Source organism: Mus musculus, chromosome 9, assembly GCF_000001635.26.
Source record: "Mus musculus strain C57BL/6J chromosome 9, GRCm38.p6 C57BL/6J".
Classification (NCBI taxonomy): Eukaryota; Metazoa; Chordata; class Mammalia; order Rodentia; family Muridae; genus Mus; species Mus musculus.
The window spans coordinates 9,982,910-9,996,810 of record NC_000075.6 but is presented as its reverse complement, the minus strand read 5'-3'; the positions used below and the strand labels follow the sequence as shown (position 1 = coordinate 9,996,810).

Genomic DNA, 13,901 nt, shown 5'->3' with positions numbered 1-13,901 from the left:
AAGCATTGTCAGCACCACCATGGGTGGGCTCTGGTTAATTAGATCCTCCAGCCCAGCTCTAAGGGAAGGAGCTGTGCCTTGTACCTGTCTAGCTGACTTCTGCACCTCTTCAAGTGTTCCTGTTACTGCTTGGTTAGCATACAAAGAACTCAGTTTCACTGCACACCGCCTATACATGGAGCATTCTTCTATTATCTGTCTCTCACAGCTGTCCTCTTCCACTTGGCTCCCGTTTAGTCCCACAAAAAAAAAGCCCTCTCTGCTTTCACTGTACATACATTGCATACAGACTCTTGTTCCCTGTCTCTGTATATAAACACATATTTATAATGTAAACCTATCTTCCACATGTACAAATATATAGTCTTTTTGCCTGAGTCTAGCTTATTTTTCTTAATGAGCGATCCCCGGCACCACCGTGAATACTCTGGTCTTTCAGCATATTTCATGGCTGTCTTTACTAAGCCTCTTGCTTCCTGTTTCTTCATGTCTCCAATAGTTAGCACTCCTGTAAATCAAAAAAGAAGTATGCTTTAGATCTCTGGTATCTCATCACAGTTCCTCGCATGCTCCTGTGAATGCCAGCCTCCTCTCTATCCAGAGGACACCACAGCTGTCCCTGACACAAGAAGACAGTTAAGTTTGCCCAGCTCTTTCTGCTTATGTTGGGCCTTGGCAAGCTGGTACAACAGAGCAGGTCAGAATATTTTCCTAACATGGTTCACAACCCTTTCTTTGCCTTCTGATCCCCAGTATAGGGACACACTTTTAGTGTATTTTAACTTTTCTCTTAACATGTCTTCCTATGTAATTTTCAGTTATTTATTAAGAAATAAAGTGAAAATGCACAAAGTAAAAGTGGGTCAAATTTAAATTAACCATCTTTATGCAACCTTTATGCTTCCTTTATGCAAAGGAAGATAAGATGTGGTGGAGTCTACATGCGACATGAAATTGTCTCCTGTCTTTAAAGACCTATATACTAACTATGGCAAAGGACAATATGGCAGTGCGTTCACCAGATCTCTTCTCAGAAACAGTTCTAAACGGAACATTCAAAGGAGTTATTCCCATAAATTCCCTGCTTTTAAAAACAGAATTTCCATCAGTTAAGCCATAGGAGCCTGTCACTCTGTGTCAGTGACAAATGAAGGGACACCACAGGGCTGGTAGTTGAAAGCCTAGTTTCAAATAGCAGCTTGATCATTCAGCAGCTGTTCAGCATCAGGTGGGATTCCCTCTTTGGCTCTCATTTTCCAAGGCTTTGAAGTGTTGCTTGTACCACTGTCATCACAATGCTACACCTAGATGTTTGCAACAGAGCCCCATCTATGGCTCACTTATCTGTAGCATGTTAATATCTGTTATGTGAGAACTTCCCTGTGTTTAGGAGCATAATTGTTTAATACTGCTCAGTCTCTGAACCATTGGCCTTCTTGAAATGCTCCACTTTTTTCTAGAATGTCCCTGCAAACAGCTGATTTCCTAAGCCACAAGTTCCCAGACTCCATAACTCTCATTCTGTCACCTGCCTCTTGGGTTTTCATGGTTTCAATGGAAAAATTGATGGTAGGAAATTCTCCAGCTTTCTGCTTATAATACATATTGCCATGTGCCCTCGTCATCCAGAAAAACTCTGAACCTATAAAAACATTTTGATAGATATGAAATATTGGGATAACTTTCAGCTTTATATTTTCCAAACATTCTTTTAGGTCAAACCACTCGTATTTTCTTCCCTGTGAATTCAGGGCTATTTTCTACAATTTAAATATTTTTTTACATATTAAATTAAGGGTAACATTTTACTCTGTTAGTATTTACAATATTTATATTATTACTATTGCATCTAATTAGAGAATTCAAAGGGACCACAAAAACATAAAACTCTAAAAAAGACCATATTGGGTATTTTGCAGAAACACAAATTCTAATGAAATGAATAAATATCTCTTTCCTTTTTTACCTTAATGAATACTACAACCCAAACTCTGATTAGGACATTGACTTCTATTAAAGCAAGTGTCTGAGAAGCACCATAGTTCCAATTACAATACAGACCAGACACACACTTTCGCTTTAGAACCACCATGTCCCTGTTACTCAATAGCATTTGTATACAAAATACGAGGGGATTCAGTCTAGGACTAAGAAAGCCAAGGATTCATCCAAACACATACATGCAATGATTCTTCACTAACAGTAATGTTGAAATGTTTTAATGTATGTTAATTTCAAATATGTAAAAGATGGGAATCAGTCCTGCTAGTAATGTTACTCTAGACCAAAACAATGATCAATGTTATCTATTCAGTAATTGTTCCATATCTAGATTTTCCTATATTTTATAAATAAGAGTATAACGAATTCTTCTATATGGGCTCCATCCAAACCAGTTGGGCAAGTTTCAGCCCTTACATATGGCTCCATGATGCACATTAAACTTCATTGTATCAGGCTTTGCACTCACGAGTGGGGATTGGACAGCATCAATCAAGATGGTTTACCTGGTGTACTTTTTTTTGCAATGTTTAAATAAAAGCAAATTTATAGCTATGGCAGAGAAAACCCTCCTGAGGAAGTGTAGGTGAGAGCCATTGCTTTCCCATTCACATAGAAGGCTATTGTTAGCATGACCTCACCAACCTGAAAGATTAATGTTTACTAGAAAACTCTATAATCATTTGTGCACAAAAGCTGCATTCTATGTCACATGGATGCCTGCTTGCCTTTCTTTCTATGTTTTGCTGTCTATATATACTCCTGAGAGAAATATGTTATTTACATGATGATCTATAATGAGCAAGTATGATAATGACTTTGAAGTTATCTTTTAATTTTATTTAGAAAGTTTCATCAAATCATTGTTTGCTTTCTTGTAAAATAGGGGAAATAAGACCAATGTTTGAGCTTTTGTGAAAGACAAATGATGTTCTGTATAAAGTCCTGACACAAAATAAATAGCCAATCAATCATGGTTATACGGCATTATTACCTAACAATCAAAAGCAAATCAAAAGCCTAGAAGACCACACTTCCAAAACACAATCTTTCCATGAGTGATTTCCCAGGACAGAAATTAACTAAGTACCAAGACTTCTTCATGAAGTCACAGAGGTGGCTAAACATCCCTACTTCTATGGCATTAGATCATCCATCTCTATACTTTTAGCTCCAGGGTCTATACCCACTAAGTTGTGTGGTTCTCTTGTGGGCATAAACATAGGTGTCAATATTTCTCTTATTGTTGATGATCAGAAGAGTTTATTCTCTTCATTGTGGTTTTTGGAAGAGTTCATAGAGTGAACTGTAGATTCCTGCTGTTCTGTATAACAAACCATCCATTATAACTAACCCCTTACTCTGATTATACTTATTCAGAGTTTAAGGACTGGGGCTGGAAGCAAGTAAAAGGTAATTTATTTTAGAATGTTTGCCTTAAGAAAGTTCTGAGACAGTAATCATTCTGAGTGTGTTAACATGATAATATTAGAAAGAGTGAAGTAGCTTACCTAGTTACATGTTTAGAATCCCATTTTATATTATATATACTTGTTATATTAAAATATTAAAGAACATTATTTTAATAAGTATATTTTACTTCAATAAATGCTATTTGAAATATAAACAATCTCAAATCTACGTCTTGACAAAGACTAAAAAGAAAAATTAATAAAATTAACAGCTATACCTTTGGGGTTTTTTAATATTCTAGAAGGAAAATATTATTTAGAATACTTTGGCAAGCTTAATTAGCAACAACTGTCTATTAAGTTGTGTCAAGATTCTTGGTAGCAAGCAGTGTACTACTCAGAGAACAGCAAACATTCCTGGGAGTGCTTTCAAATATGGACTCTTATGTCTTATAGAGACCCATATTTGGGAAGAAGATCTTGGCAAGCATTATTTCTAAGGGAGAAATGATTTTCATGTTAGTGTTATATAGTACTTGAAAATAAAAATAGTTATAAGCAATATAAAATATTATTTTATTATTGAAGTTTCCAATATGAGCCTTTTAAGAGATTAACATCTTAAGTTCTACTATTTTGGTGACAGAAAACATTCTTCAAATCTTATCTAATTGTAACATTTTTAAGGTGTGTGTATTTTAAAAATGATGCCCTGCACATATGAAACAGATTGAAAGGTAAGCAGGAAATAATATGAAAAGAGAATGGTTAGAAGTTTGTGGGTTTTTTTTTTTTTTTTGGTCAGGCAGGTTCTTCTGCTGTCAGTTACCAGCTACCTACTATTTCTTGCTAATGATCTATATATTTCTCTACAATAATAAATTGTAATGAGCCTAGACAAGCAGACTTCATTTCTTCTCAGTCTATAAACATCTGATCTATGAGGCATACTGGGAATCAAGTAAGCTTTTCTGGAAGCACTTGGAAAGTTGTATTAGAGAGGATATAGAGAAGAGAGTGAAATAGGGTCAAATGTTGTATAAACTCTTTGGGTAGATCTGAGCTGCACACAAATGTGGGGCTACATCAAATCTTCAAGAGCAAAGTTTTTAGAACCTCGTTCTGACTCATCCTTTCTGTTTACCATCTCACCACTTTGTGTCTGGCCAGCATTGTCATGGTGTGTAGCTTCTCCCTGGCTTCACCCTCTGTCCTTGATGACTTAGAATGCATGCCGTTCTCTTTGACTCTTTGAGTCCCTTACTACAGTTCTACTTTTTTATGTCTATGTGTCTCTAATTAAGCTCTCCAGTGCAGTGAAGAAAGAAGAAAACTGTACAGAACTGAACATGGCTATATGGCTCTGACACTGGTTGCCACTGAGAATGTTCATAGTGACTAAATGCAGTTATTCCTCCCACTGCAGCTTCAGCAGGCAATGTCAAGGATAATTGAAGTGCTCACTAACTTCATTTGCTCTCTCAAGATCTACAAACCTCTCACCATTCAAAGCTTCCTTCCTTGATATTTTGAATATCAAAATATCAAAATGTCAAAACAGAACTATAAGTATCAAATACAAAACACAAATGAACTTGGTTCTCTGTCATGTCTCCTGCTCTTAGGAATGTCACGGGGTTGGTAACTTTTGTTTTTACCCTTTCTTTATATTGGCTCTTTTTATGTTTATTTATGTATAATCACATTTCTCTAATATTACAAGAGTGCACTCTCAAGTCCTTAACTCATATACACTTCATATTAAACTGGGTGAAATATTAAGTACTACTTCAAAGAGTCACTATGAAATAATGAGTTAAAGCATACAAAGTACTTAAAGACTAACACATAATAAGAATCCAGATACTATCATCTAGTTAGAGAAGTAAGAAACTCAGAAAATAACATTCCTTCTATTCTATCTATCTGCCTATCTATCTGCCTATCTATTTATCTATCCATCTATCCATCTATCTATCTATCTATCTATCTATCTATCTATCTGTCTGTCTGTCTGTCTGTCTGTCTGTCTGTCTGTCTGTCTGTCTGTCTGTATCTATTCATCTATTCATTTATCTATCTATCCATCATCTATCTACCCATTCATCTATCTGTCCTTCTCACTCTCCTGTTCTAGGCAGCATCAAGCCCCTAGATTCTACCTCTGAAGTTTGTGTTGTGTTCACTGCTTAATTGTACTTTTTCTTCTTTTCCATTTATTTATTTATTTATTTATTTATTTATTTATTTATTTTTATTAGGTATTTATTTCAGTTACATATCCAATGATATCCCAAAACTCCCCCACACGCTCCCCCACCCCACTCCCACCCTCCCACTCCCACTTCTTGGCCCTGGCGTTCCCCTGTACTGAGGCATATAAAGTTTGCATGACCAATGGGCCTCTCTTTCCACTGATGGTCGACTAGGCCATCTTCTGATATATATGCAGCTAGAGACACAAGCTCCGGCGGGTACTGGGTAGTTCATATTGTTGTTCCACCTATAGGGTTGCAGATCCCTTTAGCTCCTTGGTTACTTTCTCTAACTCCTCCATTGGGGGCCCTGTGATCCATCCAATAGCTGACTGTGAGCATCCACTTCTGTGTTTGCTAGGCCCCAGCATAGTCTCTCAAGAGACAGCTATATCTGGGTCCTAAAACTACAGCAATCATGCATAGAGATTTCTTAACAAGTCTCATAGTTCTTTGCCTGACTCAATTCTTATTTTCAGAACATTCTCCTTACCTGGTTGCAGACTGTGGACTATGTCCTGGCCACTGGGTTCCTGGCTCTGAGATTGCTCTGAGATTACTCTGCAATGGTAGTAATGGTAGCATTGTGTATCTCTGAAAGACCAGAGAACTAACACCCTTGAAGTGTTCCTCATAGCCTATCTCTCTATATAAGACAAGTATTTGCTTAGTGCTATCCTCAACTCTCACATAAGCCTTTCTCTCATACTTAGAGCACATCAAAAAATTGTAGTGGCTGTTAGGAAAAGCCTACTGCATAAACATCATTTCCACAGCACCTCCTGTTCAACTCTGTATTCTTCTTTAACTCCTCCATCAGCATCTGCTGATAACCCAGAAACATTCATACCTATTATTTTTCAATCCTCAAACTCTATTTTCTCACAGTACTGCAGGAAGCAACCCTTCCTCTTGATTCTATCTAAAATGCTTTTATCTGTTTCTCTGTCTACTCATGATTCTAACCTTAATAGAATCATGTCTGGACCCTTTCTATGTAAGCTGGCCCTTTGCTGTTTCCATACTTGGCTTCAACCACCCTTCTTATTCTTGTCATTCTGTGATTGATTGTGTGAATTCCAAGTAGTCGGGTTAACTACTGTAACCTCTGTCTGTTATAAAACCTGCCTCATGATAGGTACATTGTCTATGATGGCTAGGTGAAAATGGATGAGCAATTGCAGTATTGCTCCAGAACTTTCCTCCAGATATCAGACAGTATGTGATTCTGATGGCTTCTGCTTATCTTCCCAGATCTTAATGGTTTCCTTGGATTTGAAGTGTAGGATGCACTTTAAGAAGACCACAGTGTAAAATAAATGCAATTGGTTGAGTTGTGTGTGTCACAGATGACTGGCTCAGAAGAGGATCACTTTCTCTCCATGTGACTTCTTTCAAATGAAAAAAAAAAAAGAATCAAAATGTTCAAATAGCAAAGAAACCATAAAGGCTAGAGCAGGCCATACTCGAATAGGACAATTAAGAGTTTTCTCCTAAATAAAATCATTTGCCTAAGATAATTAACATATAGTATGTATTCTGAGCTGACTCTTAAGTCCTTAACATAACTAATCCCAAGAGAAGGATGAACACTAATATGCAATAATATATTCTGCATCAAGAATCTTTAAGTCGAGAGATGTATGATATCCTCAGGATGGAAGCAGTTAATTTCTTTTCCTTAAAGACCAATTAGAACTCGCTTGTTTTGAGGCTCTGTCACTGAATCTGTGTCTCCAGGGAGACACCCTCTGCTGCACTTTGCCTTTAACAAGGATAGGGCTTCAAGATCACTTCCCCTAAAATTCTGTAAGATTTTACAAAGGAAACTTTTGCCATCAAAACTTTTGCTTAAAATGTAAATGTACATTGATCACCCACATTAACAAATGTATTTTGCTGGGTTTTTTTTTTTTTGAACTACAGGATAATAAAAAAGAAAAAAATCTTTTGACTCAATAGCTATTTTTTATGATGGTTTTTTATGTGCTTTCTTAGAGAAAAGTTATAAAACTTGGTCCTTTCAGTTTCCATCAAAGGTATACAGTGTTCCCTTCTCTTTGTGCAAATCACAAAGGAACCATAACTGTATGTATTTCCACATCCGATGTAAAATTCATGTCTCACTTGTGACTTATGCAAGGAAAATAAGAAGCTCCATTAGACAGACCTACAATTTGTCTGTGAACAGCGATTTGCGGCTAGGGAGTAGTTTCCTTTGAAATCATTAAATCTTTACAGCTAAGTCTTCCTTCTGCCTTGACAGATTCTACACATTACTTCATCATATGTATAAAATGATCTTTAGGAAATGCCTTTAATGACTTCAGTGATGGCTAAAGTTCATCCAGCATGCGCCTTGCATTTCAAAGCTGCATTTGGAAACACTTTTCATCCTTTTACTTTGATGGAGCTCACAGAATGTCCTACAAGAATTTCAACATGGCTTCATATAATCTTCAGTTCTTGATAGATATTTCTGAGACAACTCTGTACCAGTATAATACAAATTTAAAGACTCTTTCTCTTCTTTAGTAGTTTCCTGTGCTTCTTGCACATGCGAATTCAATGTGTGGCTCAACAAACATAATTTAAACACATCTTCAATAAGATAGAAATAACCGCTCTTTGAATTTCTGTCAAAATTGATATTTCTACTCTTTCTTCCAACATAGCTTAAACCAACCCTGTTTCTAAATAACAACTGCATTTTCAGATGGATATGATAAGGTAGTGTCATGAAATCAATGAAAATATTACAGTGCCCTGAGATCCATTTTTTGTTTTATTAATTTATTATTCATTTTACATCTAAGTTACAGCCCCCTTCTTCCTCACCTCCCTGTCCCACCCTTATAAATCCCTCCCCCAATTACTCCCTCCCCTTTTCATCACAGAAGGTGAAGCCCCAATTTGGTACCACCTTGCCATGGGATATCTTCCACTGAGGCTCAACCAGGCAGTGCAGTTAGGGGAAAGGGATCCAATGGCAAGTAACAGAGTCAGAAACAGCCCCCATTCCAATTGTTGGGGACTCTGCCTACTAATGTATATGAAGTTTCAACACCTTAATATGAACATGGATGATTGCTCATGTACATGGCTATCCAGAACTGGTCTCCCACATCCCCTGCAGGGGAAATTGTCTCTCACTGTAAAGATCCAGTCTCCCTCACCTATCTTCTGTGGAGAAATTACCTCTTCTTCTACCCCAGGTTGATCTTCTTGTGCAAGTTAATTTTCTTTCTATATTTGACTCATGCAGGTAAGTATTTTCTCTTTGTCACACACCCATAAATCCCTTGAGGATTTTCATCACTCCTTTCATTATTCATTTTGAATACTGTCTGGATGAATAACAAGGACCTTGTAAAGCTTTACTGGAGGACTCAGCACCTGGATAAGGGCACTCACCCTCTGCACCACACACCTGGCTCTAAGCCTCCCAGTCCAAAAGCCCTGCTGACTGTCACATACATCTCTTTTCTTTCTTAGCATCAGCGCCCTTTTCCCTCTCCCTGCCAGGTGTTTATCCTGTGTACCACATTCTGGATCACTTCCTGATCCCCCATAATGTCAGAGTCTGTTTTGTCATGCATTCTCCACTTTACAAAAAAATCCCCTTCCCCGGTAGATTAAATAATCACACTCAAAGAAATTGAATTATTTTGCCTTTTAATAAAATAGCTTGAAATGGCTCAGGCAGTAGTCATAAAGTCAATGGATAAACTACTAAGAATTAAGGCATTCAGTATTTAAAAAAGAGGCCATTGACAACTTTAATTCTGCTTCCAACAGGTTAAGCCTATGTGCTTTGTGTATACAACAAAGTATATAACTTACTGTGTATATAATCTCACTTACTGTGCTGCAACTTACAAACTAAGGAAGAAATATTATAAAGAATTGAAATTTCAGAGGAAAACAGAAATATTAAATGTTTCCTAAGTAACTTGAACTTTTACTCTGAAGAAAATATAAAATTTCAGATTTTAAAATTACAGAAGATGATTAATGGGAAAATAGTGTCTCTCAAAGTTTTTGAGTATGGATGAAGTAATTGGCCAAAGTAAAGAAATATATAAGAAATGTTCAAAATCCTTTGTCCTCTAGTGTTAATTAAAACCAGTCCATGGATAATGGGAAAATATGAATTTTTTTTCTGCAGTTATTTTATATTTCTTCCAAAGGCTCACTCTACTATACTGGCAGAGATGCTATCACACAAACAATGATTATAAAGATAGTAAAAAATTAAAAATAATAAAAAATTTACAGGTATGAAAATAAGATGTCTCCTAAAGATTATATTTGAAGAAAGATGGGAAATATATTTAGAATACATAGGTGAAAAATAATGACAGAAAACACTATCCTGTATACATTTTTATTTAATATTTTATGAGAGGGAGCACATGTGCCCTGACATACACGTGCAGATGTCAGCACTTCACTTCCACTGTGTATCTCACTGGCTGAGCCCAGGTCATCAAGGCTTGCTGAGTGGTACCGCTGAGCCATCTCAGCAGCCCAATATTTTATGTTCTAAGAGATCTATGAACTGAGAAAGTGCATGGGAACAAGGCAGTTCCAAAGGCTAGGGAGATATCAAGGTTGACTGAGAGGCCTCTCTGCATCCTTTATCCCATCTTCCAGGTCAGGGAGCCGAGAGCTTGAAATATGTATACACTATCCTTATATTTGTTTAAGGAAATTACTTTAGAACACGTGCATAGAAATATATTATGGTTTTCATTATCCTTGATTTTTGTTATCCAGGTCTGTTTTATAAGTTATATGGTCATTTGTGATTTGTTTGTATTTCCCAACCTTTTAAAATAATTTTCTCATGGTATTCATGTAGTTAATACATAAATACACAGAAACAAGCACACACACACACACACACACACACACACACGTTTTCTTTAATAGACGTTCAATTATTATCAGAATTAGTTTTATCATATTTAAAGAATTTTGGATTTCCATTAATAAGCATAGTAGGGCCATAATTATCAAACTACATCTCAACTGAAGACAAGTGAAAACCTATATAACTGTAATAATGGTTGTTTTCATATGACATATGACAAAACAGGAATGTGAACCCTCAGAGAAACAAACCAGATGACATCGGTCATCAGACCTATGAAGGAATACTTACATTAGAGTTGTGACATGGGAAAAGTGTTTTCTAGCCTGCTCAAGTCCCTGGCTTGGATTACTGGTGATAATCCCCACTCCCATGCCACCTACACACATGTACTGTAGTAAATAATGGTATTATTCCTGTAAGAGAAAACTTTCTTTTCGAGTGTGCGTGCTTCTTTTTTATTGGGCATTTTATTTATTTACATTTCAAATGTTTTAACTTTTCCTGGTTACCCTCTGGAAGCCCCCTATCCAATCCTCCTTCCCTCTGCTTCCATGAGGGTGCTCCCCAACCCACTCACCCACTCCTGTCTCTCCACTCGAATTCTCCTACACTGGAGCACTGAGGCTTCACAGGACCAAAAGCCTCTCCTCCCATTGATGCCCAACAAGGCCATCCTCTGCTACATATGCAGCTGGAGCCATGAGTCCCTCCATGTGTACTCTTTGGTTGGTGGTTTAGTCTCTGGGAGCTCAGGGGCGTCTGGTTGGCTGATATCGTTGTTCTTTCTGTCCTTCTCTGTCTCTATTTCTCTATTTCTCTATATTTCTCTCTCTCTCTCTCTCTCTCTCTCTCTCTCTCACTCACTCACTCTGTCTCTCTCTGATTGTCTTTCTCTGTCTCTCTCTCACCCTCACTCAAAAAATAAAAGTCAAAGAAAAAAAAAACAAAAATTGCAGTGAGATAAAAATGTAAAAAAAGAAAAGCCAGAGCTCCTTTTGTGTTAGCCAACTACTTCTGGGCATCAGGCCTGCACTGGAGTGTGGACACCTCATTTGAGAAAACTGATAGTCTTTTGTCAGTGAGAATTAATAGAGCTTCTTTGTTAGAAACACACCCTTGAGTCTACTTTTTCTTAATGCTGGATTTTTGTTTGGGTTGAACCTGTGTAGGTCTTGTATTTAACTAAATTAATCGCACACAATCCTGACAAGGATACAGGAAAAGGGTATCATATATTGCCAATAGGTATAGGTACTGCCACTGTATTGTGGAAAACAGTTTGCTAGTACTTATTAAAATAAAAAAAATGGGCATTCCCATTGATCCATTAATCCAGCTTTTGTGAATATCTCCTGCCAACCATGACAGCAACACTGCAATACATCAGCACCTCCATATAACAAAATGCATCAAATGAAAGCAGCGTTCTCCTGAACCCCAAGTTATGAGGAGCAGTGGACCCATATTTTCATATAATGGAGTTCTATACAGCTATGAATGAAAAAGGCAAGCTAGTATTTAGTGAATAAAACCTTTGGTATTAAATAGAAAATATAAATGCTTGATATTAAAAAAATCTAAATGGCTCATTGTGGGTAGAAATATGTTAACAAGCATCAGGTGGATGATGCTGTACAAACTGTTGCTACAGAAAACAGATTTGCTACAGATGAGGGCAGAAAAGTTTCCTTATTTAATTCCCAAGTCTTTTATTTGACTCTTGATCTGCAACTGTTAGCTATTTCATCAAAGTACATTTGTTACTAACAAATAAATTGTTTACATTTACAAAATAATAGAGGGCTTCCAAAAGCTTTCTTGCAATCTGATCAAGAAAGACGTGATTCTCTGATCATATAACTGCCACATGGAAAGCAACTTGTATCTGCTGGCACTCAGCCTTAATTGTGATTACATTTTATTGTGCTCAGCCTATTAAGTGCTTAAATTACCAGATAACTGAATCCATGTTTCTAATAGTGGAAGGGATATTAACAGAGCCTTTGTTCCCTATTGTAGCCCGGTTCCAACAATTACTTGGATGAAGGTTAACGGTTACATTCCTAGTAAGTCCAGACTGCGGAAATCCCAGGCAGTGCTGGAGATTCCAAACCTGCAGCTGGATGATGCCGGAATATACGAATGCACAGCTGAAAACTCCCGTGGAAAAAACTCCTTTCGTGGACAGCTACAAATATTCAGTAAGTGTCTCAGAAGAGCACAAAGCTCTTCTCCTAAGGGTGAAACAAAAAATGCAAGTTCAACCAAGTATTGTTCATCTGGCACTGAAACTCCAAATAATAACTTGAAAACGTATTTCTTTGGTGTAGGAAGTTTGTTTTCTTTTTTTTTTTTTTTTTTTTTTTTTTTTTTTTTTTTTTTTTTTTTTGGTTTTTCAAGACAGGATTTCTCCATAGCCCTGGCTGTCCTGGAACTCACTCTGTAGACCAGACTGGCCTTGAACTCAGAAATCTGCCTGCCTCTGCCTCCCATGTGCTGGGATTAAAGGTGTGCACCACCATGCCCAGCTGGTACAGGAAATTAAAAGGAGCCTACACAAAAATATTTTAAAGAAAAATAAACAAGGAGTTTTCAGCTTCTTTGTAGTTGACTAGGAGTATATAACCATAAAAATGAAATATTTGCATCAAACTAACAGTTGATAAATTCAATTTTTATTTATAAGTGATATTAACTTATGTTAGCTCTTGCCTCAACTCAGGGGTCAAAATTTTATGGCCATGCACCAAATTCTGCCTAGCTGCTGATTTAGGTAAATATCCATTTGTTTATAAATGCTCTGTTTCAGCTTTTGCTTGGCTCTGGAAGAATTAAATGGAGACAGGGACCCGCTGAGTTGCAAAGACTAAAATATTTGCTATGAAGCAGTTCACAGAAGTTTGCTGAGCTGTGGCTTGAGCTAATCCATCTGTATAATAAATAGCTCCTGCAACTTGTGGGTGTTTGTTTTCCAAAAACGCTGGTCAGCCAACCAGGTAATGTAGAAGAAGTAGGGTGAAGGGGTTCAGACATTCTTGCAATCTCACGTTGGGGCCCAAGTGTCACACACATCTGCTTTTCACATTTTCCTATGTGGAGAGGGGAGTGGCAAGGAGCTCGTGTCCCAGTTGAAGACACCAGAGAAGGAGCACACAGAAGGAAGGGCTGTGAGGAGAGTGAACAGGCTTGGAATATGCACATGGCTGATTAATCCATAACATCTAACTCTCATTACATCTCAAGACTGTCTCTCCAGCAAACCTAAGGCCCTGTGAGGGGATTGCAAAGAGTGTTCTGAAATGCTGTAAATGAAAATCAACCATTCTACAACCGCAGTAATTCCTTCTGGACTTC

The 13,901-nt window shown here is 37.3% G+C and overlaps 1 protein-coding gene across 14 annotated transcripts in view; it reads left to right on the top strand.

Annotated features, from left to right (window-relative positions):
* Positions 1 to 13,901, top strand: part of Cntn5 (contactin 5) — a 1,270,553-nt gene that overhangs the window by 907,965 nt on the left and 348,687 nt on the right. For all 14 annotated transcript variants that reach the window (XR_003947896.1, XR_003947895.1, XM_017313363.2 and 11 more), the window contains one exon: positions 12,567 to 12,748. Coding sequence is in view for 12 of the 14 variants with exons in the window: in XM_017313363.2 (XP_017168852.1) it covers positions 12,567 to 12,748 (182 nt within the window). In the remaining 2 variants the exon portion in view is untranslated. The remainder of the gene's footprint in view (positions 1 to 12,566; positions 12,749 to 13,901) is intronic.